Source organism: Carcharhinus amblyrhynchos, chromosome 2 (assembly GCF_965287045.1).
Source record: "Carcharhinus amblyrhynchos chromosome 2, sCarAmb.v2.hapA, whole genome shotgun sequence".
NCBI classification, from domain to species: Eukaryota; Metazoa; Chordata; class Chondrichthyes; order Carcharhiniformes; family Carcharhinidae; genus Carcharhinus; species Carcharhinus amblyrhynchos.
In genome coordinates, this window is record NC_137325.1 from 111,462,843 (window position 1) to 111,490,001 (window position 27,159).

General features: G+C 40.8%; 1 protein-coding gene across 1 annotated transcript in view; it reads right to left on the bottom strand.

Annotated features, from left to right (window-relative positions):
- dnajc1 (DnaJ (Hsp40) homolog, subfamily C, member 1) overlaps positions 1-27,159 on the bottom strand; it is a 229,339-nt gene that overhangs the window by 21,191 nt on the left and 180,989 nt on the right. The window contains exon 9 of the mRNA XM_080211116.1: positions 1,145-1,264. Within this exon, the coding sequence (XP_080067242.1) occupies positions 1,145-1,264 (120 nt within the window). The remainder of the gene's footprint in view (positions 1-1,144; positions 1,265-27,159) is intronic.

A 27,159-nucleotide genomic window follows, 5' to 3' on the forward strand; every position in this document is an offset into this window, starting at 1 on the left:
ACTGTTCCAATTATAAAATATGAAAAGTTACTTTGAAATGAATATGAATATTAATTATAATGGATTAAATTAAACAAAAGTAATTTGACAAATGTTTACATGGCAGCTGCTCAACAAATGGTTCTTTTATGACCAAATCAACCCCCTTTTCTCAATCCAAATGCCTCATACCCAATTACAGATAGCAAATTTCAAAGATTATGCAAAGACTACTATCTCACCAACAAAACTATGAAATAGCACATGTGGAAAATTTGAAGGGATAGCAATTTTTACTTTTGCACAAGACGTGCTATAATCTTTAAAGTTTTACAACATTCAGGAATACAGAACTATTGATTCAATAACTAAATTAAAGTTTTATTTAAGAAAGCCAAGGAGGTCCAAAAGAGAGGATCCTCACATTCAGAAACAGCAATCAAGTTTTCAGTAATACACGTGTGAAACAACCAAGCATACAGAAGTCTGTAATTCTTGATTTGCTAGCTTTCAAATTTGCTTACTAAATTCATCTCAATACACTGAAGGGGCCAGCTTTTGTAGTAACAAACAGAATCAATTTGAACTTTAGCTTCTAGTACTTTAAGTCCAAAAAATAGAACATATAAAGAAATAATTCTGATTAGATTTTCATGTCATCTCTGCTTCAGATGTTGAATTTGTAATTTATGATTTCACCAGTAGGTAACGGTGCTTTGGTTCTAACAAAACAATTTAAAATATTCACAATCAAAAACATCTGTTGAATCTTGCAGACAAGATCTGTTATTATAGCATTCTGTTTGAATGCTTTAAAAATGTAAAGCGCCTTCCTAACCCATTACCAAAAATATCCTGTCACAGCTCAAAAGGGGCTCACTGCATAGTTTTGCACTGTGGTATTGTCTTCCTGTGATCACGTTACGGTAGCCCAAATCGCCAAGTACTCGAATCCTTGTACAACTGATCAATTACAGCTGTTGATTCAGTGATTGGAACTCCTCCACATCTGCTTCTTGCTTAGTTAGTTAATGGTTCACTTCCAGGTCCTAGAAGAACTGCATTTTTTTTTCAGACAGTGTCTAACCCTATATATGCTGCCCTTACACTGCCTGTCTTGTTCAGTTTTGTCACTCAATATACAATGCAAATCCAAGTGACTCACATCTGCCACTGATCGACCCAATTCGTGAGCAATCTTTTCCCATCGACCAGGAGTGCCCCCAGGGAACTTAACCATACTTCTTGTCAGCTGGCGGAGGTCCTCTTCTGTCCACTCAGGTGCCTGTAATAATATCCAAAATAACAGGCAGAAAGAATTACACAATGAATTAAATCCACCAAAAAATGGCAGAAAGAAGAGCAAAACAATGCCTTTATTTACAAAAAAGCCCACTGCAAACAAACTATATTCACGATGAATATCATACAAAACATAGTTAAGCTTGGTAAATCATGGGTAGAGAGTTTTTTAAAAAAAGAATCCATCATGAAACATCAATAGAATGTTAAAAAATTAATCCCTGAAGATATAAATACTTTATATATAATAATCTCTGACCCTAGTAATGAACAACCATGCATCATGGGGTTTGTATTACTAAGCCGTCAGTGCAGAGTGCAGTCACAGAGGTGAGTGACCCTAGGGACCATCTCCACAGCTACCGCAAAGCCTCTTGCTGACACTAATCCTCCCTGTCATTCTCCCACTGTGCTCAAACTACACTGACATCCGCCTGCTGCACTGCAAGCTTAACGGGGCCTTCCTGACTTTTTCACTGCTGCCCCTAATCAATGGTTCAAACATGCTCCTTTCACCATGTCCAAATGGCAACTTCAGTCATAATCAAAGCACACTGCCCTGTAAAGGGTTTCTCGACAGGTCTAGCCATTTGCATTAATTTGCAAAGCAAACTATGTTATTCAGTGGATTCTGTACTGCCGCTATCAAGAATGTTCCCCGAAGCAGATAAGTGGGCATAAATATGACCTGCCACTTAAATCCAGTAAACAATTGCCAAAATGTGATCAATGTTTTGGCTCCTTCACTTCTTCCTAAAATCTTTTTCCTCCTAAAATAAATTGTAATAATTTACTATTTTCAGAATGTCCCTGGCTGCACCTTAAATTACACGAAAGCATTTTTAAAAATATAACTGAATTCAACAACTTCCCAGATTGAGGGCATGTAACAAGGACAAAAATCTCTTTGTCAATATAACTGAGCAGCAATTCTTAACCACTTCAAAATATTACTTTAAAATTGGGAAACATAGTAAATGTGCATTGGGAACAAGATTCTGAAAGAGCTTCCTGGATATAGTCACTAAAATGTGCTACAGTTGTACCAGAATCATGAACTCTGCATTACTGAACCACCGACAATTCATTTTTTTTTATGTGGAGACCAGGCTAGAAAGAGATCATACATGAAGCATATAGCCGACAAACTACTGTTCTACAGAATAGGACCACAAGTTTAATTAGTTTTTAAACAGTTCACAAATTAGGTCCAAGATGAAATATAAACACAGTACCAAATCTTCAAACTTAAGAAAGATCATCAAAGAATTGAAGTATTACTACATAAATTATGCAGCTCTTAAAGCCATTAGAAAACTGCGACAATCACATTTAAACAAAATTTTGACCTGAGGGTTTTTTCTCCAAGGTTCAAGTCATTCTGCAGCTGTTAATTGATAATTTGGATAAGAGCTACAATTCCTTAAAAACTCTCATATGACATTAAATACTAGTTTTGCTTTTCTCGGGTTAACCCTTACTAGTTTGTACTGTTGCTTATATCTGGATCGTATTGATATGAACTGAATTCTATCTAATGTTTGTACTGCTCCTTCGCCCCAAACTCAGGTCATATCACACAGTATCAAATTACACTCCAGCATATGTGCTCAATGCAAAATGGGGCCAGAGTGGTGCAGGATTTCAAAGCAGGCATGTTTATAACAGCTGAATTTTAAGTTAATCATTATCAATGGGTTTAAACAAGCATCAAATTTAAGACTTTCTGCTGCAGTGAAATATCGCAGTACATTAATTCTTAGCTGAAGCACTTTCAAAGTATGTTAATTAAAATCTAACATAAATTGATCAGTTAGTCTTTCTTTAAATATGTTGCAGCAATAAAGCAATTGTTAAAGTGTTCTTTAACAGCTACTAAAAAAGAAACGAGTTTTGCAATCTTCAACAATTCTAAATTAATAGATGTTGCCATTCCTACAATTCCAAGCTATCATTCTTGCACCGTCCCACACACAATTTCAACCAAAATAAATGGCTCATGATCTTTTATATCCAAAGCAATTTATACTACCACGAACGTAATGTTAATTAGCATTTTATAAAATTCCCATTTTAAACAGATGTACAACATTCCACTGAATTTTACAATTGCAGTAGTGTCAATAGCATTAATAAATGGGAGAAAACTGCCTATTGGCAAGCAGACCATTTCTTTTATAATATTACAGCTAATTAAAAGATTCCAATTTGAGTGGCATTTCAGAATTATTAGTTAATATATCAAACAGAATCAGAACAATAGGGTCAAGTTGCACAGGCCTTTCAACAGTGCAAACTATATTTGCATTTCATCAAAATGCTTTAAATTAAATTAAAACTTAAATTAGTGCTCGCACCATCATTTAATTAGCTTTGTAAAAGCAACACTTCATGCTTGCAAAACATTCTGGGAATGGGTGACAACAAACACAATGCAATTTAACTGGAATTTTAGCCATCCTTTTTCAAGAAACTACAGCATTTTATTTTTTCATTCACCCTAGGAAGAAAAAGATTCACTGTCCCCTTGCCAAAAAGAAAATCGATATTTAAGCTAGCTAAAATACAACCAGATTGTTGTGACATACTGAGAGGGTTCTTTAAAATCACAACTACTAAGTAACAAGTTAACCAAGGACAGGCACAATGTGCCGCTGAGCCATAATGGCTGCAATCCATCCTAAGTGATTAATTAAAAATTCCACAGAAACAGCCAACTGTGTCTCCAGACAGAATGAATGAATACTGCAGCGCAAACTCCTTAAAAATCAGGAGTTAAATAAGTTTTCAAGGTGTTAATTGCATGAGCAGATTCTCCCCGGTTTAACACCGAACGAAGCTTTGCTATTACAGTCAAATGGAAGCACAAGCATGCTGTTTTGTTGAAAACCATGCTTCTCCCAATTTTTTTGGAACCAAGACCCAAAAATCCATCCCTGCAGTACATCAAAGTAATGGCAGATGCCACATGGCGAGGAGACAGCTGTCATTACTACGTTTGCATTCTAATACGACAGTAGCCTGCTCAGATATGTGACCCAAACCCAATTAAATGTTTCCAGGATACAATCCCTGCACTGATGGAGGGTAGATTTACATTCACTACCAATGTCTCACCATATTAAACGGAATTACTTATTGCATTTAGGCAATTTAAAATAAAACACCAATTCATAAAAGCAGCATGGTTTTGCTTTATGTACTGCAGAAGTCTGTTATCCCAGCTCTGTTTGATACATTTTGTACCTGACATTAAGTTATTGTTGACCCTATCTGAAAATTAACATTTTACTAATTTAAACTTTTAATAGACCATGTGTATTGTTAATGCTTTTCGTTTCGAAACCATAAATTAGGTGTACTAGTTTCTTAGGCAACACGAAGTATTTTCTGTATTCTTTCTTTTTAAAAAAAAACTAAAGTATTTGTCTCTTATAGCTCTCGGGCGATTGGAAGTTTATATAGCGCAAATTTTAAAATTAAATCCGGTACTCAAAGGATTAATTTTACTTAATAAAACAAAAAAATTAAGTCTATAATATCTTCAGTTGCAGGAGGCCTTTAAAAAATTGATTTGAAACAAAAATGGAAATTATTAAAGGATAACAGAAAAATTGATCATAAAAACACATTTGTGGCAGCTGTAAACCTCAGACAGCTACTGTACCTATTCAACTAAATAAGCACAAATTATTAGCTGGGTGCTCAAAATATAGAGTACCCACCCCTACCTTTTTGCAGGAGGCTGCCAGTAATTTCAACAATAGGATTATTTGAAAGAGTGCATCATATTGCAGAATGATTACTGATCTCAATTCTCTCTACACAAGTTGGAACCATACCAATTGGATCCAGTACCATACTGACATCTGTCTCTATTTTCACTACATTCAAGCTGAAGTGAATATACTGGTTCAACAATTACTGTTCTGAAAGTTAAAAGGAAAATCAGTCGCTGCTCTTGTTCCTGATCACAAGCCAGCAATCTCCGCAGTACACGCGAAGGGATTTAGTTCTGCTGTAATCTTCCCTCACCTCTATTCACTGTACAGCCCCACAGTCACTTTAGCAGGTGCTGGAGGGCTATTGAGGCTATAGAACTCTGGCAAGAATTGAAGTCTTCAGGAGAGCAAGGGAGATTGAAAAGTACGTAAATAATACATAAGTAACTTCTAGCTTTGCACCTTTCATGTTTTCAGGACATCTTACAGTGCTTTTAAGCCAAATGGATTACATTTGAAATGTAATCACTGTGGTTTGATACGTAAATAAAGCAACCAAATTGATGATTAATTTGTGCTTAATTAATCTGTTTTTGGTGCTGGTAATTGAGGCATAAATATTGTCCAGGATACCAGAAAAACTCCGCAACTCTTCTTTCAATGGTAAGATTTTAACTTTCCCATCCATCTGAAGGGGCAAGCGGAATTTCATATATAATCTAACAAGGCAGTGCACTCCCAGAACTGCACTGAAGAGTAAAGTTAGATTATCTGAATACCTGGAGTGCAATTCAAACTCATGGCCTTCTGACTTGGAACAGAACTGTGACAACGTTCCAAGGCTGCCACCAACAATAGATTAGAGTTGACTGTTACAAGGAAAATTTAGGGCTGTATAAAAGGATATCAGACATTGATAATAACTGAGAATACGGAAATCAAATTAACATAAAAACAAATCATCATCGCAGAATCCCTACAGTGCAGAAGAGACCATTCAGTCATCAAGTCTGCACCAACTCTCTGGACTATCTTACCCAGGCCCTTTCCCCGCCCTATCCCTGTAACTCCACACATTTACCATGACTAATCCATCTAACACACATATCTTGGGATGCTAAGGGCAATTTAGCATGGTCAATCCACCAAACCTGCACACTTTTGGAGGGCAGGGGGAAACCAGAGCACCTGGAGGGAACTCATGCAGACAAGGGGAGTATGTGCAAACACCACACAGTCACCCTAGGCCGGAATTGGACTCGGGTCCCTGGAGCTGTCAGGTAGCAGTGCTAACCACTGTGCTGCCCAAAATACAGCAGTTGCTTGAAATTTGGAATGAAAGCATAAAAATGTCAGAAATACTCAACAGGCAGGCAACATCTAAGGGGTGAGAAAGAGGATTAACGTATCATCAACCTGAAATGTTAATCCTGGGCGGGATTTTCTGATCTCATTTGCCCCACCCCTGGTGCCAGCAAGAATGAAGAACTTGGCGCTCAGCCAAAACTCCATTCACTATAGCGGTATCCTAGGCACAGATGAGGTTGAAGGTTTCCGGTGACTGTTTCTCTCTCCACATATGCTGCCTGACCAGGTGAGTAATGCAGCATTTTCTGTTTTTATTATTATATAAATCATATTTATGATCGCATTGTTTAATAAATTATTTGAATTGCAGCTTGTATTGGATTACCAATAATCACTAGTTATGTTTGAAAATCAAAATGCTAGTTGGTCATTTAAACATAAATACTTGAATTATAGGCGCAGAATGTACAGCGATTGCAAATGCATGTTCCAAAATAACAACTGCGCACAATTTTTAATCAAGGATTTTCTGACTGCATTTATATTGCAAGGTTCATATAACTGTGCAATGTACAAATGGGCTGAAAAATATTGGTGACTAACTAAAAGGTTGATCCTGGTGTGGAAAAGGATTCTTCCAGTTTTTCAAACAACAGTTCGGAAAACATGGTAATGTTATTCCTTCTATGCTTTTAACGTATTCTCTTCTCCTTCCCCAACAGCAGATATTTCAACATTGCTTGACGCACTAATCTAAACATCACTCCACTATTTACTCCAATATCAACTATTAGTTTGTTACTAGAATCTGTTATTATGTCCAGTGTGAGTGTGCATTTTGATAAATAAATAAATAGATCAGAGGGTCAGCATGGATTTATCTAATGAACTTCATTGAGTTTTTTGAGGTTACTAATGGGTTGGACAAGCAAGCATCAAAGTATATTATTTTTGCAGACATCCAGAAGATATCTGACAAGTTCCACATAACAGGCACAACAAGAATGAGCTTGCATGGAATTGGAGGTAGCCCACTGACTTGGAAAGAAAACTACTTAAGGAGTAGGAGACAAAATAAGTGAATGTGACCCTCAGAGGGGTCTCTCCTAGGGCCACAAATTTTCGTTATATTTTTAAATGGTGTGGACAAAGAAAGAGTTGTATGTCGAAATTTGATGACTGTATAGCAAATAGTGTAGACAGGATCAGGAAGTTGCACAGGGTCATGGATAGATTAAACAAATGGTCAAAACCACACTGGATGGGGCTCAATGCAATAAACTGTGAGGTTATTCGAATGGACCCAAGATAGCACAGAGTATTTCTAATTGATGAGAAATGAGCAACCATTAGATAAGCAGAGGAATTTAGGGGTCCAAGTTAAAATCAGGAAAAGGTAGAAGCTGGTACAAAATATATAGAAGATTAAAGAGATGATAAGTGAGATGTTTAAGATGATTAAAGGGTTTGATAGGACAAATAAAAAGTCTTTCCCCTGTTTGAAGAGTCCTGAACAAGGGAATATAAACTTAAAATTCAAGATTCTCTGTTCCGGAGTGTTACAACCATAGAAGAGTTATTGTACAGAAGAGACCATTCAGTCCATTATGTCTGTGCTGGCCAGGAAAGAAAAAAAATGGAAATTAGGAATCCTTCTCCCTCAAAAAAAAATTGTTGAGGTGAGAGCAATTGGAAAATTTCTGAACTAAAATTATAGAAACATAGAACATAGAACAGTACAGCACAGTACAGGCCTTTCGGCCCTCAATGTTGTGCCGAGCTATATCCAAACCCAAGATCAAACTATCCCACTCACTATCATTCTGGTGTGTTCCATGTGCCTATCCAATAACCACTTGAAAGTTCCTAAAGTGCCTGACTCCACTATCACAGCAGGCAGTGTATTCCACACCCCAACCACTCCCTGAGTGAAGAATCTATTTTGGACATCCCTCCTATATCTCCCACCATGAACCTTATAGTTATGCCCCCTAGTAACAGCTACATCCACCTGAGGAAATAGTCTCTGCACGTCCACTCTATCTATCCCCCTCATCGTCTTATAAACCTCTATTAAGTCGCCTCTCATCCTCTTCTGCTCTGAAGAGAAAAGCCCCAGCTCCCTCAACCTTTCCTCATAAGACCTACCCTCCAAACCAGGCAGCATCCTGGTAAATCTCCTCTGCACTCTCTCCAATGCTTCCACATCCTTGTTATAGTGAGGTGACCAGAACTGAACACAATATTCTAAATGTGGTCTCACCGACATCCGGTATAGTTACTGCATAACCCCACGGCTCTTAAGCTCAAACCCCCTGTTAATAAACGCTAACACGCTATAAGCCTTCTTCATGGCTTTATCCACTCGAGTGGCAACCTTCAGAGATTTGTGGATATGAACCCCAAGATCTCTCTGTTCCTCCACATTCCTCAGAACCCTGCTGTTGACCCTGTAACCTGCATTCAAATTTGTCTTACCAAAATGAATCACCTCACACTTATCAGGTTTAAACTTCATCTGCCACTTTTCGGCCCAGCTCTGAATGTCTCTTTGTAGCCTGCAAGAGCCCTCCACCTCATCCACTACTCCAATCTCCAAATTGACATGATTTTTTTGGTTAGGAGATGGTATTATGGCGAAGGCAGGTAGATGGAGTCATGGTACAAATCAGCTATGATCTAATTGAATAACCTATTTGTGTTTTTATGTTGCTTTTACATTTTCTTCTTTAAAAAGGCCAAAGCGTTACAATGTTCCACAATAGTACTTCTCCTCATTTTAGAAATAACCTACCTACGAAACCATTCCTCAACTCTCAAAGGCTTACTTTAAACACATCAGTCTCAACAGTGCATTGTTTGTATATTTATGGTGTTCATTCCACATCAGACACAAAAAGGAAGTGTAACGAGTGTAGGCACTAAAGTAAATATACTAACAATGCACATGAAGTTACAAAAAATTAAAATAATTCAAAACTGAATGATAGATTATTTTATAGTTACGCAGATAGATCACAAATTACAACATTTCTTTCCCCCATCATTACCAACCGCTGTTTATTCTTTCACGTTACCTGGGCTACGCCAACAATGTCAGCATTTGTTGTCCATCCCAATTGCCCTTAAACTGAATGGCTTGTTAGGCCATTTCAGGGGACAGTTAAGAGTCAATCACACTGCTGTGGACCTGGAGTCACCTGTAGGTCTGACTGGGTAAGGATGGAAAATCTCCTTCCCTAAAGGACGTTAGTGAACCAGATGGGTCGTTGCAACAATTGATGATAATTTCATAGTTATCAGTACTGAGATTAGTATTCAATTCCAGATGTTACTAATCAAATTTTAATTCCGCCAACTACCATGATGGAATTTGAGCCCAGACCCCAGAACATTAGCCTGGGCCTCTGGATTACTAGCTCAGCGACATGACTGGACTAGTGGTAATCGCCAATCTTGTGCTGTTTATTATTCAACTAATCACAGTTTTTTTTGTTTTTAAAGAAAAGCACAGATTCTTCCCCCTCGTGATTTAAGATGAATTACCAGTCCTTCAAACCATCAGCATTCTTGAGATCATAAGGCTTAGGACTTCTATACAAGGTTTTTGAAAATATTAAGTATCAAAACTTGCATGGTGTCCAATTTTCTGTTTAAGGTGGCCACTTTCATAAGGACTTCTATCCATATGTCTGTTAATAGTGAAAATCTCCAAGAGACCTCACACTGCTTGTTCAGAGAAAGTTGTCACAGCAGGGTGTGGGTCTGGATAAGATACTCTTTCGGAGAGTCAGTGCAGACTCAATGGGCCGAATGACCACCTTCTGGACCTGCAGGGATTCTATGATTCATCAATTCATGTCAATATATGTTTGTGTGGATATGCATGGAGAATCCAAATTTCATATTTAAAAAAAACATTAAATGTTACATTTATATTCACAAGAATTAATTATTGTTCCAATAGGTTGACAAAATTAGCATTTATTTTCAAGCTGGCAAACATCACACAATGCCTTCAAATCTTTTCACACTAATTAGGGATCAAAATTACACTTCTGTGTCTTCCTTCTATTAATTGGAGAACCCAAAAATGCTGTAAGCAAACACTGATTATTGAGTTAAGTTCACAGGCACATTATACAAACAATGGGCAGAATTCTCCCCACCAGCAGGTTCAGTGGTGGGTGGTGATTCTGATGGGAACAAAGGGACAAGTTTTCCCATTCCACCCGCCACGGGAATCATAGAGGGCGAGGAGAAAGATCTGTTGACCTTGGGCGGGATTTTCTGGTTTTGGGACGAGAGCAGCTGGAAAAACCCACCCAATAAATCAGAAAGCCACAAATCACAGTGCAATTCTCCCGATGGCAGCTTAATGGCAGGCCACTCTTCCCACCAGCAGGTGGCACAAACACAATTTGCATTCATTTGCAGCTCATGAATGCTCAATGTAGGAACTGCCTGCTGGCAGTCTATCAGACCTTTCAATCAAATGTGTTACGTCAGTGGGAATTTACATCAGTGTCAAACATGATTGCTAAATGCATCATGTGCACAAGGTGGCCCTCAGTTCCCTAAAAACTTCAGGATGAGTATGACAACTTTCTACCATGCGCTATGTTGATCCTGATGCACTGTACACCACTTCCAGACCAGTTCCTGCCTCCATCTCCATGCCAAGCAGTTCATTATGGATAGCACTAAAGGGCCCACCTATGTTACCGAGGCAGATCAGCACCGTGCCTGGCGTTGGGGACTATAGGGGTCGCCTCCCTCCTCTTGTCCTCCCCCACCTCTCCACACCCATCCTCCACCCCCCAAGGCATGTTGGGTCTCGAGAGTCCAAGGGAGCACCACCAACCTCTCAACAAGGGAGGCAACCTCCCCTCCACCTCCTCCCTCAGACTCCCCCTCTCAGGTCACACACCTTGACAGTGTTAACAGTACGTTGCCCCCTGCACTGATATCCTGGTTTAATTGCCTCCTTTGCAGATCCTTTGAAGAAACCACGGCTATCAATCAGGCTTAAAGTCTTTGTAAATATTGCAGTTAGGAACAATGGTGGTACTGGTGATATAATCATGCGTTAAGGGAAATGTAAACATGACTGGAAGCAAAGTAGAAATCCATTAAGCTGTCAATTGAAGATTCTTTCAAAACACTGAACTTTAAAGTTGACAGAAGTCAAATGTTTCTAATGGAGTAGAGAGGGTTTCAAAGATTTCAGCTTGCTAGAAAAGCTCACAGACTTAAAATCAAAGCTGTGCAAAAACACTGGGGCTGGGTGCATAGCTGTGCAGAATGGAACATGTTCCCCTCCTCACCCTATGTGAAACTGACATCTCCATTCTGTCAGAGGACTTATTGCAGCTTCTGACAGGGAGAAAGGGAAATTTTGCTGCAGAATGCAGTGTTGAACTGATTTGAAAGTCTAGCGGGAGATCAAGGGGCATGGAGATTAAAGTGGACAAGCCCCTTCAAAATTTTCACAGTTGACAGGCAGAACGAAGATGTTGATCAGAGAGCTGCCTGAAATCACGGTGCCAGAGGGAATTATCAGGTCTGCCAGGGTTAGAAGGCGCAATCCAACCATAAAACCCCCAACCAGAGGGAGAGTGGCAAGGTCAACCCTCTTGCCCCAATGCCTGAGTCCACTCAACCCCTAACACTGCTGAGGGACCCTTTCTCTGCTGCCTGATAGCAGAAGGACAAATGACCAGTGGATGTACCTCCTTGATCCCCACCCTTGGGCCCAAGCTGCCAGGCCAGGGTATCAGTACCAGAGTGCCAGAGGCAGTGCACTGTTGGCATTGCCAATGCACAGGGCCTGAGTGGGGAAGAATGGTGGAAAGGGGGTCTGATGGGAAGGGGGGTGAATGGGGAACTGAATGAGGAGGCGGGGGGAAATAAGTGGAGGGCTGTGGAGGAGTCTGGTCACCTCATGCTTGCATGGTATTGTGGTGGGGGGGCGGGGGGAAGGAATGACCAATAATTTATGGGTGGGGGGACGATATCCCCCTTGGGAAGAAGTTGGTGGTGCTCTCTTGGTCAGTGGAAAACATTATTACTGTTTTTGGGGCAGGGGCACTTGCCTCCAAGCGCAGAGCTCGGGGTATCCTTTAAAAACAGCGCCCCTATCTCAGAACAGCAGGACTGCCCAGCGGGTGTCACAGGATTCATGAATTTGCATCTGTCAGGAAGGTGAATCCCACCTGACAGACACTGCCAGTGCTTGCACGAAACACTCTCACTGGTACGGGCACTTAGTCCCAATTCAGAGAATCGCAGCCATAGATTGCGATTATGAGGTCCATTTGCCGCAGAATCAAATCCCATTCTGGCTGCTAAATCTCACAAGAGGGCCATAACAGGATTTAGGGGGCAGTTCACACCCTCTGCATGAATTTAAATTAAATATGATTATACAGCTTAACATCGTAACTTCCAGCCCCCTGGAATGCTCCCATCACCCCCACCTTTAACTTTACTTTGAGATCAAAATACCCTTTAAAAAGGGCACCCTGATCTCTGTGGAGCTTCATCAGGCTTTGCCCTGACAGAATGACGAAAATAACTTCGCTTCCCAGTTCTCTTTTAACATACGTCAGAAGATCTGATGAGAAAACCTGGCTGTTTCTGGAGACAACCATGCCAATTTCCAGTCAGAACCTGACACTTTACCATTTTTTTGAAAATTCCACCCATATCTGAAATATTAGCATGTTTCTGATCATTTTGGAATAAGATGTGACCCAATAATGAAAATCCAGAAGCGTGGTTAAAATAAGTACTCTGTAACCTGTATGTTAATGTACATATGCCACTCCATTTTCCTGACTTTTCCTTTGTAAGAAAACAATCCTCAAACACACGTAGCAATTAAAGGTACACATTTGAGAACAAAACCTTAGTGGAGAGTTCAAAATAAATAGGGAAATTATTCATTTTAGGTTTATTTAGTTAGTGGCATATTATATCTACTGCCTCTCTAGAATATAGACTTATGTTTAGAACATCAACATTTAAAATAAAAGAAAACGGCTTTACACTGTTTGCCAACTCCTGTCAAGTTTGATGGCTTTGATCTATTATTCATTGGAGGATCAGTTTTGTACCCAGAAGCTAAATTCATGTATGACAGCGTTAGCATTTTTTTCAGTTTGTTTTATCTATCATACTCTTTTTGTGACAACTACTTTTGTGACAGCATTCAATCAAACTGGGACATCCAAATCTTGAATTAAGATTTAATGGTGTAATGTTCTTCAACATCATGCTTTTTCCATTTTACATTTGTGTGTCTTTAATGACTAAATATACCCACAAGCAAAGTTCCCTTTAATGAATCTTCAATGTTTCACTATAATGCATTCTAGAAATATATTCATACAATTTAGAGCTTTCTCACTGTTTGGAGCATATCTCATAGAGATCACATTTCTCAGTTTTCCAGATACAAGTTTTCACAAGGCACTCTACAAAAGAAACAACTTTGTCCTCTTTTAGAACTTCAACTCAGAGATTCAAGTAAGCTAGGTCTAAGTTGGTTTGCACAGAAAGTAGTGCAGATAGGAGGAGGAAGTTGCAAATGAATATTGAGTAATTAAATAAATGGGCAAAATTATTATAAATGAGAGTTTAGTGTGGGGAAGTGCAAAGGTATTTACCATTGACTCAAGAAAGATAGATCAGGATATTTTTTAAACTAGGAATTGTGGAGGAGCAAGAGATTTATGAGTTTACATACAAAAATCACTAAAAACAAGTGATTCGGTCCAGAAAATAATTTTAAAAATCTAGCGGTATATTACTCTTCATTTTAAGTGCAGAAGGAGGCCATTTGGCCCATCGAGTCTACACCGACCACAATCCCACCCAAGCCCTATTCCCATAACCCCACATATTTACCCTTCTAATCCCCTTGACACTAGGTTCAATTTAGCATGGCCAATCAACCTAAATTGCACATCTTTGGACTGTGGGAGGAAGCCGGAGCACCTGGAGGAAACCCACGCAGACACGGGCAGAATGTGCAAACTCCACACAGGTAGTGACCCAAGGCTGGAATTGAACCCAGTCCCTGGCGCAATGAGGCAGCAGTGCTAACTACTGAAAGTTATATCAAGCTCTCTTAGACATCTTCTGAAGCACTGTGCTTAGATCAGGTCACCACACCTAAAAAAGGAAATATAGGTCTTGGAATAGATGCAGTGCAGTTTCATCAGAATGATTCTGGGACTACATGGGTTCAATTACAACCCATGTATAGATGTATATAGTTGTATAGATAATAGTCCCTTAAGTACAAAAGATAAGGTGATCAGGGCATTTAAGATGATCAAAGGGTTGACAGAGCAGATACAAAAAATACTATTTCCACTTGTGGGAAAGTCCAGAACAAGGGGCATAACCTTGAAATTATTGATAGGTTCTTCGGGATGACGTCAGGATGTATTTCTTCACATGAAGGGTAGTGAAAATCTGGAATTCTCATGTGCAAAATGCCATTAAGGATAGGTGCATTAAATTTTTAAAAAATAGGCAAATGTATCAAGGGATATGGAACCAAGACAACATGCACACTATCCATGATAATATAACTGAATGGCTAAATAGTTTACTTTTCCACACCCATGACCCTAAATACTATTAATTGAATTATATAATCAAATAAAAATATTAATGGTCTTTTAATTACAACATTCGACAGTAAGAACTGCACATTTAGTTTTGATTTACCATTTCAATTTTAAAAGGCCACAAAAGTAAAATAGCAAGCATTGATTCTGTGTTCAAGTTTCTATTGAGTAAACAAATCTGCAAACACAAGTGCAATAAAATAATTACTGCCCCTTAGCATATTTTTGCTGTGAATGGAATAGGAACCAAAATTGGGTAGCATTAAATAATCTGAAACCTAATATTTGATCCAGGCACACAGCTCAATTTGGACGACTGTAGCACAAAACTTTTCCTTAATTAATGCAAAACTGGTTAAAATGTTCATTTTTTTTTAGAAATGAGGAATACTTAACATTTTTAGCAAATCCACCAGGAAAAGATGACACCACATTCTCAGAACTACACATTGGCCATGATGGCAAGTGTTGACATTTAAACTTCAAATTTAAAAATAATTCTAGATACAGTTTTATGGTATACTTGTATTTGGAAGTGCTAGGAACAAGATTAAACTTTAAGTTTAATTTATATTGCTTTAGTTGTGTGTTAAGAATGATGAAACTTGGCTTTGGTTTCATTTTTGAATTCTTTTTGAGATGAAACCAGGAAGTCTTCAGACACTTTTTGTATGCTTGCATTTTTAATGAGGTTGTACGACTCTTGAAGTGAAGTGAAGGATGGATTACCAAGGGGTTATTTAGGGAACATAAGAACATAAGAACATAAGAAATAGGAGCAGGAGTAGGCCATCTAGCCCTTCGAGCCTGCCCCGCCATTCAATAAGATCATGGCTGATCTGTTGTGGCTCAGTTCCACTTTCCCGCCCTCTCCCCATAACCCTTAATCCCCTCTCTTATCAAGAACCCATCAACCCGCTTCTTAAAAATATTTAGCGAGGCAGCCTCCACCACTTCAACGGGCAGAGAATTCCAGAGATTCACCACCCTTTGAGTGAAGAAGTTCCTCCTCAACTCCGTTCTAAACCGCCTCCCCTTTATCTTGAGGCTGTGCCCCCTAGTCCTACTGTCTTTTTTGAGCGGGAAGAGTCTCTCCACCTCTATCCTATCCATCCCATTCATCATCTTATACGTCTCAATGAGATCTCCCCTCATTCTTCTAAACTCTAACGAGTACAAGCCCAGTTTATTCAGCCTCTCCTCATAGCTCAATCCCCTCAACTCCGGTATCAGCCTAGTAAACCTCCTCTGCACTCCCTCCAGGGCCAAAATATCCTTGCGCAGGTGCGGCGCCCAAAACTGCACACAGTACTCCAGCTGCGGCCTCACCAATGCCCTATACAGCTGCAGCAAGACCTCCCTACTTTTATATTCAATCCCCCTCGCTATGAAGGCCAGCATCCCATAAATAAATGCAAAAAAGTAGGAAAAAAACCTGTGCTGTTGGCTAGCATTTGGAGGGCAAATAAAAGTCTCACACAGAGACAGGAGACCAGTGGTTTTAGTTTCAATTGGTATGCATATACCAACAGAGTGAAAGCAGAAAGGTCTATGATTCTCTCCAGCTCTCGATGGAAATAATAGCAGACAACTGAAGAATTAAGTTTAAAGAACTTGTATGTATTGCTCTAAAGCTCATGTAATAGTGAATTTAGAGTCAGTTTTCTGGATCGCGAGGCTGATGCCAATTGTAGATGAACTTCTGGTGAATGTTCAAAGGGTTTACTAGAAAAGAGAAATCTTTGCAACAGAACTAGCTCTACCCTTGGTGGTGAAATAGTGGTATCTCTTCACTGAAGTATTGAGTATGTAAGGATATTGCTGAGATGAAAAGGATAGCATGAATTTGAATCATTTTTGTCCTTGGTATTTGTGTTGAAATCTTTCCAGCCATTTTGTTTTCTTGTGTAATATGTTTCGTGTTTAATAGATGCGTTATCTTGTTAAAAGATTAACAGCAAACACCTGTGAATTTGTTTAGTCAATACCCTCCACCCATTTAAGAAACACCTTTCAAGCCAGGTTCCGTTCTGGGATTTGATTTGTCCGGTAATATCAGCTGAGGATCATAACAGTGTCCGTTACACTATTCGTCACCTCTCTGACGATTGCTTGGTCAGTCCTTTCCCCATTGCACATTACAGCTGAGGTTTCTACTGCCATCCCCAATGGGTGTGAATCTGAAAAAACACAGGGCAGGGAAAGAAAAAAATCCATTCCAGATCACTTCCAGTAATTTATTGTTGGAAAATGCCCTCTTGAAGATGCTAGGGTTAGAGGACAGAAATAACCTTCACTGAAATGGTCTCTCTCTTAATGAACTATGATTTGCACGTGTGTACAAATAGCACCTTATAATTTGCAAAGCATCTTCATTGGGACATCAAACGGGATTCAGAGGTCAACAGTATGGTTGAGAGTTTGGTTTTGAAGAGAATCTTGAAGTCTTTTAGTTTATTTTGTTGTCACAAGGAGGCTTACATTAACATTGCAATGAAGTTATAGTGCCCCTAGTCGCCACATTCTGGCCCTGTTCAGGTACACTGAGGGAGAATTTAGCATGGCCAATGCATCTAGCCAGCACATCTTTTGGACTGTGGGAGGAAACCCAAGCAAATACAGGGAGAATGTGTATATTCCACACACAGTGAACCAAGCAAGGAATCAAGTCCTAGTCCCTGGCGTTGTGAGGCAGTAGTGCTAACCACTGTGCTACCGTGCCTCCCCATAGACTGAAATAACAATGACTTAGACAGAGAACTTCAGATTGCAGGAATGCGACAGTTGAGGGCCCTTCTAACAAAGATGGAATACAAGCCTGGAAGAGGTTACGCAGAACAACGTGTCAGAAAACAATTTAAGTGAGGATCTGAAATCCATGCATTGGATGACAAGAATCCTGTAGATATCAGCAAAGAGCAGGGAAGAGACAAGTTAATACAGGATAGGATGCAATTTGGACAGACGTCTTAAAAGATTTTTTTTTGGAAATAGCTTTGGAGGCTTCAAGGCTAATCAGCTTTTCACAGTGAAAAGGCCTTACATGAATATGTAAGCAAGAATGAAGGAAATTTAGTTATGAAGGTGAATGATGTAGCAGACTTGGACATTTTTGTGTCTTGGTTATAAGCAGGATATGATTTTGAAGCTGAACTCTGGGCCAATGAATCAACATTCAGTTAATGCAATGGGAAAATGGGTGAATCTGAGCTCTGATTTTTGATGGGAGGCGAGCACAATAGCTTCAGTCTGGCCACTATTTATCAGGAGAAGTTCTGGCACATCCACAACTGTGTAGATACAGCAGAGTCAGACAAGACAACAGCAGTAAAACTAAATACTGCGGTTGATGCAAATCTGAGATCAAACACAGAAGCCTCAACAGGTCTGGCAGCATCTGTGGAGAGAGAAACCAAGTCACTGTTTCGAGTCCGTATGATTGTTAACTCTATTTCGCTCTCCACAGATGAATTTTTCCAGCATCTTCTGTTTTTATAACAGAACAACAGTAGTGGAACAGAAACTATGGTAGATATAGAAATCGGTGTAATAATAAGATGGTTTAGACAGTTCCATCTCGTACAAAAAAAACCCCTCTGGGAGAGGGGTGATATACAAGGGCAGCATGGTAGCAGTGGTTAGCACTGCTGACTCACAGCACCAGTGAACTGGGTTAAATTCCCAGCTTGGGTCACTGTCTGTGCAGAGCCTGCACTTTCTCCCCCTTTCTGCATAGGTTTCCTCCCACAGTCCAAAAGACATGATGGTTAGGTGCAATGGCCATTCTAAACTCTCCCTCAGTGTACCTGAACAGGCACTGGAATGTGGCGACTAGGGGATTTCATAGTAACTTCTTTGCAGTGTTAATATAAGCCTACTTGTGACACTAATAAATAAACTTTTAAAGAATTAACAGCACTCATGAAACTGCAACTGAGCATGAATCATAAAATCCTAGAATCTCTACAGTGCAGAAGGGGACCATTTGGCCCATCAAGCCTGCACCAACAGCAGTAATTCCACCCAGGACCTATCCCTGTAACTCCACATATTTTGATTTGATTTGGTTTATTATTGTCACATGTATTAACACATAGCGAAAAGTATTGTTTCTTGCACGCTATACAGACAAAACATACTGTTCACAGAGAAGGAGAAAGTGCAGAATGTAGTGTTACAGTCATAGCTAGGGTGTAGAGAAAGATCAGCTTAATGTGAGGTAAGGTCATTCAAAAGTCTGACATCAGCAGGAAGAAGCTGTTCTTGAGTCGGTTGGTGTGTGACCTCAGACTTTTGTATCTTTTTCCCAAAGGAAGAAGGTGGAAGAGGGAATGGCCGGGGTGCGTGGGGTCCGTGGGGTCCTCAATTATGCTGGCTGCTTTGCCGAGGCAGCAGGAAGTGTAGACACAGTCAATGGATGAGAAGCTGATTTGCATGATGGATTGGGCTACACTCACAGCCTTTTGTAGCTCCTTGCAGTCTAGGTCAGAGCAGGAGCTTGTATACCAAGCTGTGATACAACCAGAAGGAATGCTTTTTATGGTGTATCTGTAAAAGTTGGAGAGAGTCGTAGCTGACATGCCAAATTTCCTTCGTCTTCTGAGAAAATAGAGAGAAGCGTTGGTGGGCTTTCTTATTGTGTCAGCATGGGGGAACAGGACAGGTTGATGATGATCTGGACGCCTAAAAACTTGAAGCTCTCGATCCTTTCCACTTCGTCCCCACTGACGTAGACAGATGCATGTTCTCCTTTGTGCTTCCTGAAGGCGATGACAATCTCCATTTTGTTGGCATTGAGGGAGAGATTATTGTTGCCACACCAGTTCACCAGATGCTCTATCTTATTCCTGTACTCTGTCTCATCATTGTTTGAGATCCAACCCACTCTGGTGGTGTTGTCAGCAAACTTGAATATCCAGTTGGAGGGGAATTTGGCCACACAGTCATCAGTGTATAAGGAGTATAGTAGGGGGCTGAGAACACAATCTTGTGGGGCACCAATGTTGAGTGTGACTATGGAGGAACGTTGTTGCCTATCCTTACTGATTGTGGTCTGTAAGTTAGGAAATTCAGGATTCAGTCACGGGGGAGGTAACGAGGCCCTGACCACAGAGTTTGGAGATGAGTTTTGTGGGAATAATAGTGTTAAAGGCTGAGCTGTAGTCAACAAGTAGGGGTCTGACACAGGTATCCTTGTTATCTAGGTGTTCCAGGGTTGACTGCAGGGCCAGGGAAATGGCATCTGCTGTGGATCTGTTGAGGCAGTAGGCAAACTGCAATGGATCCAGGTAGTCCGGGAGGCTGGAACTGATTCATGCCATGGCTAATCTTTCGAAGCACTTCATAATGCTGGATGTCAGAGCCACTGGCCGATAGTCATTAAGGCTCCCTACTAGCCCCCCCTGACACTAAGAGACAATTTAGCACGGCCGATCAACCTAACATACAGATCATGGACTGTGGGAGGAAACCAGAGCACCCAAAGGAAACCACGCAGATCCGGGGAGAACATGCAAACTCCAGACAGTGACCTGAAGCTGGAATTAAATCCGGGTCCCTGGTGCTGTGAGGCAGCAGTGCTAACCACTGTATCACCGTACTGCTCAGAGTCAGTAGCTTCAAGTGGAATATAAGAGGGTGGAAATGAATGAATATTCAAGGAAAATATTTCTAATAAGACAGAAGCTGCTGAGTATTGAGATCAGAGACATATCTAATCACAGAACTGGAGCCTGGTTTTTCCTATTCAGAGTATAAATGGAACTGTCATCAAAAACAGATTTGGTACATTATTTGCCAGAATACAGCAATACTGGTTGAAAACATTCTTGGATATTTCATCGCTTCATCATTTACTGCTCCTCACAAAAGACTTTTTTTCTGGCACCCAAACTCTGACACCAGTGGAAAAACATGCCGGCCCAGAATACCTCTGGAACAATGTGGCTTGTGGAAGTTGGAACCACATCTGGGGCTGCCTCCGGAGTTCGGGATGGAAACTGCCATTGACCCTAGAACATCACAGATTAGATTGTTGGGGGTGGAGCAACCACAGCTGGATCTTCTAGATTCAGTGTCATCAAAGAGGTCTACCTTCCAAACTTAGAGTGTCCCTAGAAATCCATCTTTTTCAGGAGGTCCATCTTCATTCTTCAATGATGGCTCAGTGATGTTGGATGCCTTTTCAATATGGTATCCAGATGTGATTGTGGGACACGTACCATCATGCCTGCCCTACCATGGAATACAGCCATGATGTGGAGATGCTGGCGTTGGACTGGGGTAAACACAGTAAGAAGTCTCACAACACCAAGTTAAAGAACAACAGGTATATTTGGTAGCGAAAGTCTCTAGCATTCAGAGCGCTCGCTCAGTTTGAGTCTTTATAGGCCCTGTTTGTGAACTGAAATCCCACTCACCTTTCGAAGGAACGAGAACTCCGAAAGCTGATGGCTTTTGCTACCAAATATATCTGTTGGACTTTAACCTGGTGTTGTGGAATACAGCACCCAAATAAATAATTAATGAGGTCAGCACCAGAAGATATGGTGCGGTTCCCGCCAGCCTTTGCGGTGGGAAACACTCATCCCTGCCATGGCGCTGAGTCCACGATGGGAGAATTCCACCCTTATCTCCAAGTTCAGGAAATCACTGTCTGTGAACTAGAACAATTCGTAAGCCCAGTTTATCCTGGACATAATTCAGCCTAAGAAAATCAGAATCCAATCTCCTGAAATCCAAACTAAATCTGTGTTTAAATATTTACTTTGTTCATTGAACAAGGACACCGCATTTGATAGTACTTTCTTATCAGAGTCAGAGGATTTCAGATTTAATTCTCACTCAAGGGTCTGAGCGCAAAAAAGTCAACACTAATACTCTAGTGCAGTAAGAAATCTTACAACACCAGGTTAAAGTCCAACAGGTTTATTTGGTAGGAAACAGCACTAGCTTTTGGAGCGCTTGCTGCTCCTTTGTCAGGTTCACCTGACGAAGGAGCAGCACTCCAAAAGCTAGTGGCATTTGCTACCAAATAAACCTGTTGGACTTTAACCTGGTGTTGTAAGATTTCTTACTGTGTTTACCCCTGTCCAACACCGGCATAAGAACGTAAGAAGTAGGTGCAGGAGTAGGCCATCTAGCCCTTCGAGCCTGCCCCGCCATTCAATAAGATCATGGCTGATCTGAAGTGGCTCAGTTCCACTTTCCCACTTTCTCACTTTCTCCCCATTACCCTTAATTCTCTTGCCTACCAAAAACCTATCTACCCGTGTCTTAAATATATTTAGCAAGATAGCCTCCACCTCTTCAACGGGCAGAGAATTCCTGAGATTCACCACCCTTTGAGTGAAGAAGTTCCTCCTCAACTCTGTTCTAAACTGCTCCCCCCTTATCTTGAGGCTGTGCCCTCTAGTCCTGCTATCCTTTCTGAGCGGGAAGGATCTTTCTACCTCTACCCTATCCATCCCCTTCATTATCTTATACGTCTCTATAGGATCCCCCCCTCATCCTTCTAAACTCCAACGAGTACAGACCCAGTCTATTTAGTCTCTCTTCATAGTCCAACCCCCTCATCTCCGGCATCAGCCTAGTGAACCTCCTCTGCACTCCCTCCAAGGCCAATATATCCTTCCGCAAGTGCGGCGACCAAAACTGCACTCAGAACTCCAGATGCGGCCTCACCAGTGCCCTATACAGTTGCAGCAAGACCTCCCTGCTTTTATATTCTATCCCCCTCGCTATAAAGGCCAGCATCCCATTCGCCTTCTTGATCAGCTGCTGCACCTGCAGACTGGGTTTTTGCGACTCATGCACAAGGACCCCCAGGTCCCTCTGCACCGTAGCACGCTGCAGCTTTTCGCCCTTTAAATAGTAATCCCTCCTACTATTATTCCTGCCAAAGTGGATAACCTCACACTTGCTATAATTGTACTCCACCTGCCAGGTCCTCGCCCATTCGCTCGGCCTATCCAGATCCCTCTGCAGACTTTCCACACCCTCCGCACAATTTGCTTTTCCACTCATCTTTGTGTCATCAGCAAATTTCGACACCCTACACTGAGCCCCCTCCTCCAGATCATCTATATAAATGGTAAATAGCTGAGGCCCCAGCACTGATCCCTGCGGCACTCCACTAGTTACCAACCGCCAATCAGAATAGCACCCATTGATACCAACTCTCTGCCTCCTATTAGACAACCAATCCTCTACCCACGCTAACACCTTACCCCCAACTCCATGCCCCCTAACCTTCTGAAGCAACCTTTTGTGCGGCATCTTATCAAACGCCTTCTGAAAATTGAGAAACACTACATCCACTGGTTCCCCTCTGTCTACCGCACTAGTCACATCCTCATAGAATTCCAATAAGTTTGTCAAACACGACTTCCCTTAACAAATCTGTGCTGCGTCTGCTCTATCAAACAGTTCTTCACTAGGTGCCTCGCTATTTCTTCTTTGATGACAGATTCAAGCATTTTTCCAGCAAGAGACGTTAAACTAACCGGCCTATAATTCCCTGTCTTTTGCCTGCTACCTTTTTTAAACAGCGGCATAACATTAGCCGTTTTCCAATCTTCTGGCACTTCCCCGGAATCCAGCAAAGATTGGTAAATAATCACTAAGGCGTCTACTATCACCTCTGCATCTCCACATCATGACTCCAGTGCAGTACAGAGGAAGTGTGCCACCTTTTGGATGAGATGTTAAATCAAATGTTCTCCCAGGTAGATGAAAAAAATTACATGGCATTATTTTGAATATATGTAAGGGAGTTATCCCTAGCCAATAATGATCTTTCAAAGAACATCACAAGTTAGGTGGGAACGTAAGCTGTGACATCAATGAACATCTGGTCATTATCACATTGTGGGAGCTAGAAGTGTGCAAATTGGCTGCCACATTTCCTGCATTATAACTGTGAATACACTTCCAAAAGTACTTCATGGGACGCAAAGTGCTTTGTGATGACCCTGGTCATGAAAGACGCTATATAAATGCAAGTCTGTATTTTTTTTGAAAAGAACAGTACAATTGCAGGATTTGTCCAACTTGCTTCTTGAAATCACTTCATAATGTAACAAACTGACTTTTATATAATCTGCTGATCCAGGAAAATGTCCCAAAAAGCAATTTACAGAGGCACGATCAAAAAACTAACTTACTTTGTTTCAATTTCTTTTTCCAATTGCCTTTTCCAGTTATTTTAACCTGAATGAGGGTTATAAGAAACTTTCCAGTGTTAAAGAGTTGTTCATATTAGATCATGTTAAAGAGATATAATTAGCCTGCTCTTACTACCACCCTGATGCTATCCTTAATCAGCAGAGCTACGCTCCCCCCTTAAGGATAGCATCAGGGTGGTCATAAGGGATGATATAGGAACCAAAGAGCAGAACGTGGAATCGTTGTGGGTGGAGATTAGGAACAGCAAAGGGAGGAAGATGCTGGTGGGTGTCGTTTATAGGCCCCCGAATAATGATCTAGAGGTGGGGCGGGCTGTTAACGCGCAAATAAATGCAGCGTGCAGGAATGGGACGGCGATAATTATGGGGGATTTCAATCTACATATTGATTGGTCGACCCATGTTGGACGCGGTGGGCTTGAGGAGGAGTTCTTGGAATGCTGCCAGGATAGTTTCCTCGAACAGTGTGTGTTGGAGCCGACAAGGGAGCGAGCTATCTTAGATCTGGTGTTATGTAATGAGGCGGGTAGAATTAGGGACCTTGTGGTGAAGGATCCTCTTGGGAAGAGTGATCATTGTATGGTGGAGTTTCTGATGCAGATGGAGGAGGCTAAAGTGGGTTCCCGGACATGTGTCCTTTGTTTGAACAGAGGGGAGTATGGTAGGATGAGAGAGGAATTGGCGAATGTTGATTGGGGGAGTGCGTTGGAAGGTAGGTCTGCTGAGGAACAGTGGAGGATCTTTAAGGAAATCTTTCTTAGTGCTCAGCAGAAATTTATTCCGATGGTTAAAAAGATCGTAGGAGGAGAGATAATCAGCTGTGGATAACGAAGGAGGTGAAGGAAAGTGTTAAATTAAAAGCGGATGCGTTTAGAGTAGCTAAGAGTAGTGGGCGAGAAGAGGATTGGGAGAGGTTTAAATGTCAACAAAGATTGACAAAGAAGTTGATAAAGAAGAGTAGGATAAACTATGAAGCTGGGCTAGCGCTTAATATAAAAAAGGATAGCAAGAGTTTTTATAAATACATAAAAAGGAAGAGGCTGGCTAGGGTGAATGTTGGACCCTTAGGGGATGAGAGAGGGGACTTAGTGGTAGGGGATGGGGAAATGGCTGAGGCCCTGAATAACTTTTTTGTTTCGGTCTTCACGGAGGAGGACGTGAATAATTTGCCGGGTGTTAGCGATGGAAAGATGGTAGGAATGGAGGGCCTGAATGACATTATTGTTACTAGAGAGGCGGTGCTCGACAGACTGGAAGGACTGATTGTGGACAAGTCCCCAGGACCGGATGGAATGCATCCAAGGGTTCTGAAGGAAATGGCGGAGGTGATAGCGGATGCCTTGGTGATTATTTTCCAAACGTCGCTGGATTCCGGGGAAGTGCCGGCCCTGGTCGCCACAGTCCACTGCCTGTTTGGGCCAATTCACCTAATCAGCACGTCTTTCAGAATGTGGGAGAAAACTGGAGCACCCAGAGGAAACCCACACAGACACGGGGAGAATGTGCAAACTCCACATAGACAGTGACCTAAGCCGGGAATCGCACCAGGGTGCCTAATGCTGCAAAGCCATGATGTGGAGATGCCGGAATTGGACTGGAGTAGGCACAGTAAGCTGTGAAGCAGCAGTGCTAACTGCACTACCGCACCGCCCCTAGTTGCACTTAATTTGATAATTGCTCTAAATGGTTTTTAAACAGTTATACGTAGAGAAGTTTACAAGATTACTCTTCAAAACCATGTTTCTCGGTAGGTTGGTTATATTTTTCATGAAAAAAGTATAACATTTAAAAAAATCATCTCAGTATATGTCCTCCTTCAATTTGTCCTGTTATAATAGAACATTTTCTTCATTTACTTTGACCGTCTAGATTTTTCTTCAAAGTTTAAACTGGTGCCAGAACATCAAAATGTCAGTTCTATTTGGCCTTAAACACCTAAAAATAATGTTAAATTCTAAATCAACATTTTATATTTACTTAATGCTAAACATGCATAATATGCAGGATGACTTCTACAAGTGTAAGCAAATTCAAAAATTTACAATTAAAATAATTAACAACTGTTAAGAGAGCAAAAGACACAAGAAACATTAAGCTTCTTTTGTAATGCAATACCAAACTGGTCAAACTAGCTTTGACTGTGTGTAATCCTGAGACATGACTCTTGAGGAGACAAAGACCAACAACAAATGGATCAGCCATAGAAATGCAGAATAGCAAAAGATGCCTGGGAGGATACAAGTTCACACATTTAATTGTGTTACTTACAAGCGTATCCCCCAATATTAATCATGTTTCTTGGACCTAAACCTTCCACTGCCGTATTACTGACAAACAGAAAAGCTAACTGCATTACTTTCATACTTTATTGCTCGAAATTGAAAAGCTTTCGATGCCATAAAACTAATCGTAAAAACCAACAAATTAGTTTAATTCAAGGCAGTTATTACAATAGCACAATCCCTTTCAAATAGAGGAGGCACACTCCTGTAGCCTGAGCAATAATAGTTAGGTAGTACGAAGACAGTCAGGTAATGCACAGTGGGACTATTACATGAAACAAACAACAATTTATTTGCCATTTAGGAAAAAGGTTTCTCATATTTCAAAGTGCCACAGATGCAAGGCCCAAGGTGGGATAAGGGGGGGTTGGTGGCGGTGGTGGGGGTGTGAAATCGCTACCAGATGAGCCCACAGGTGTACACAAAACACAAGGACTCACATTAAGAAGCAGGCTAGAAAAAGGAACTGCCGCAATTGGAAGTCAGATACAAATAATGTAGATACCACAGTCAATTCATTCAAGCATTCACCTCAGTCAAACTGAAAAATAAAACACTACACAGCAAAAAAAAATCTTTAAATAGGTTTGCCACAGATAAAATAACAATCTACCTTTGAGGCTTGCGCACTTGGAAGTGCAGGGAAAATTCAAAATCATGAACTATTTAAGTAATGATTCCTAAATACCATGGTCAAAACTTTAGGGAATATACACTAATGGTTGTGACATGCACAAGA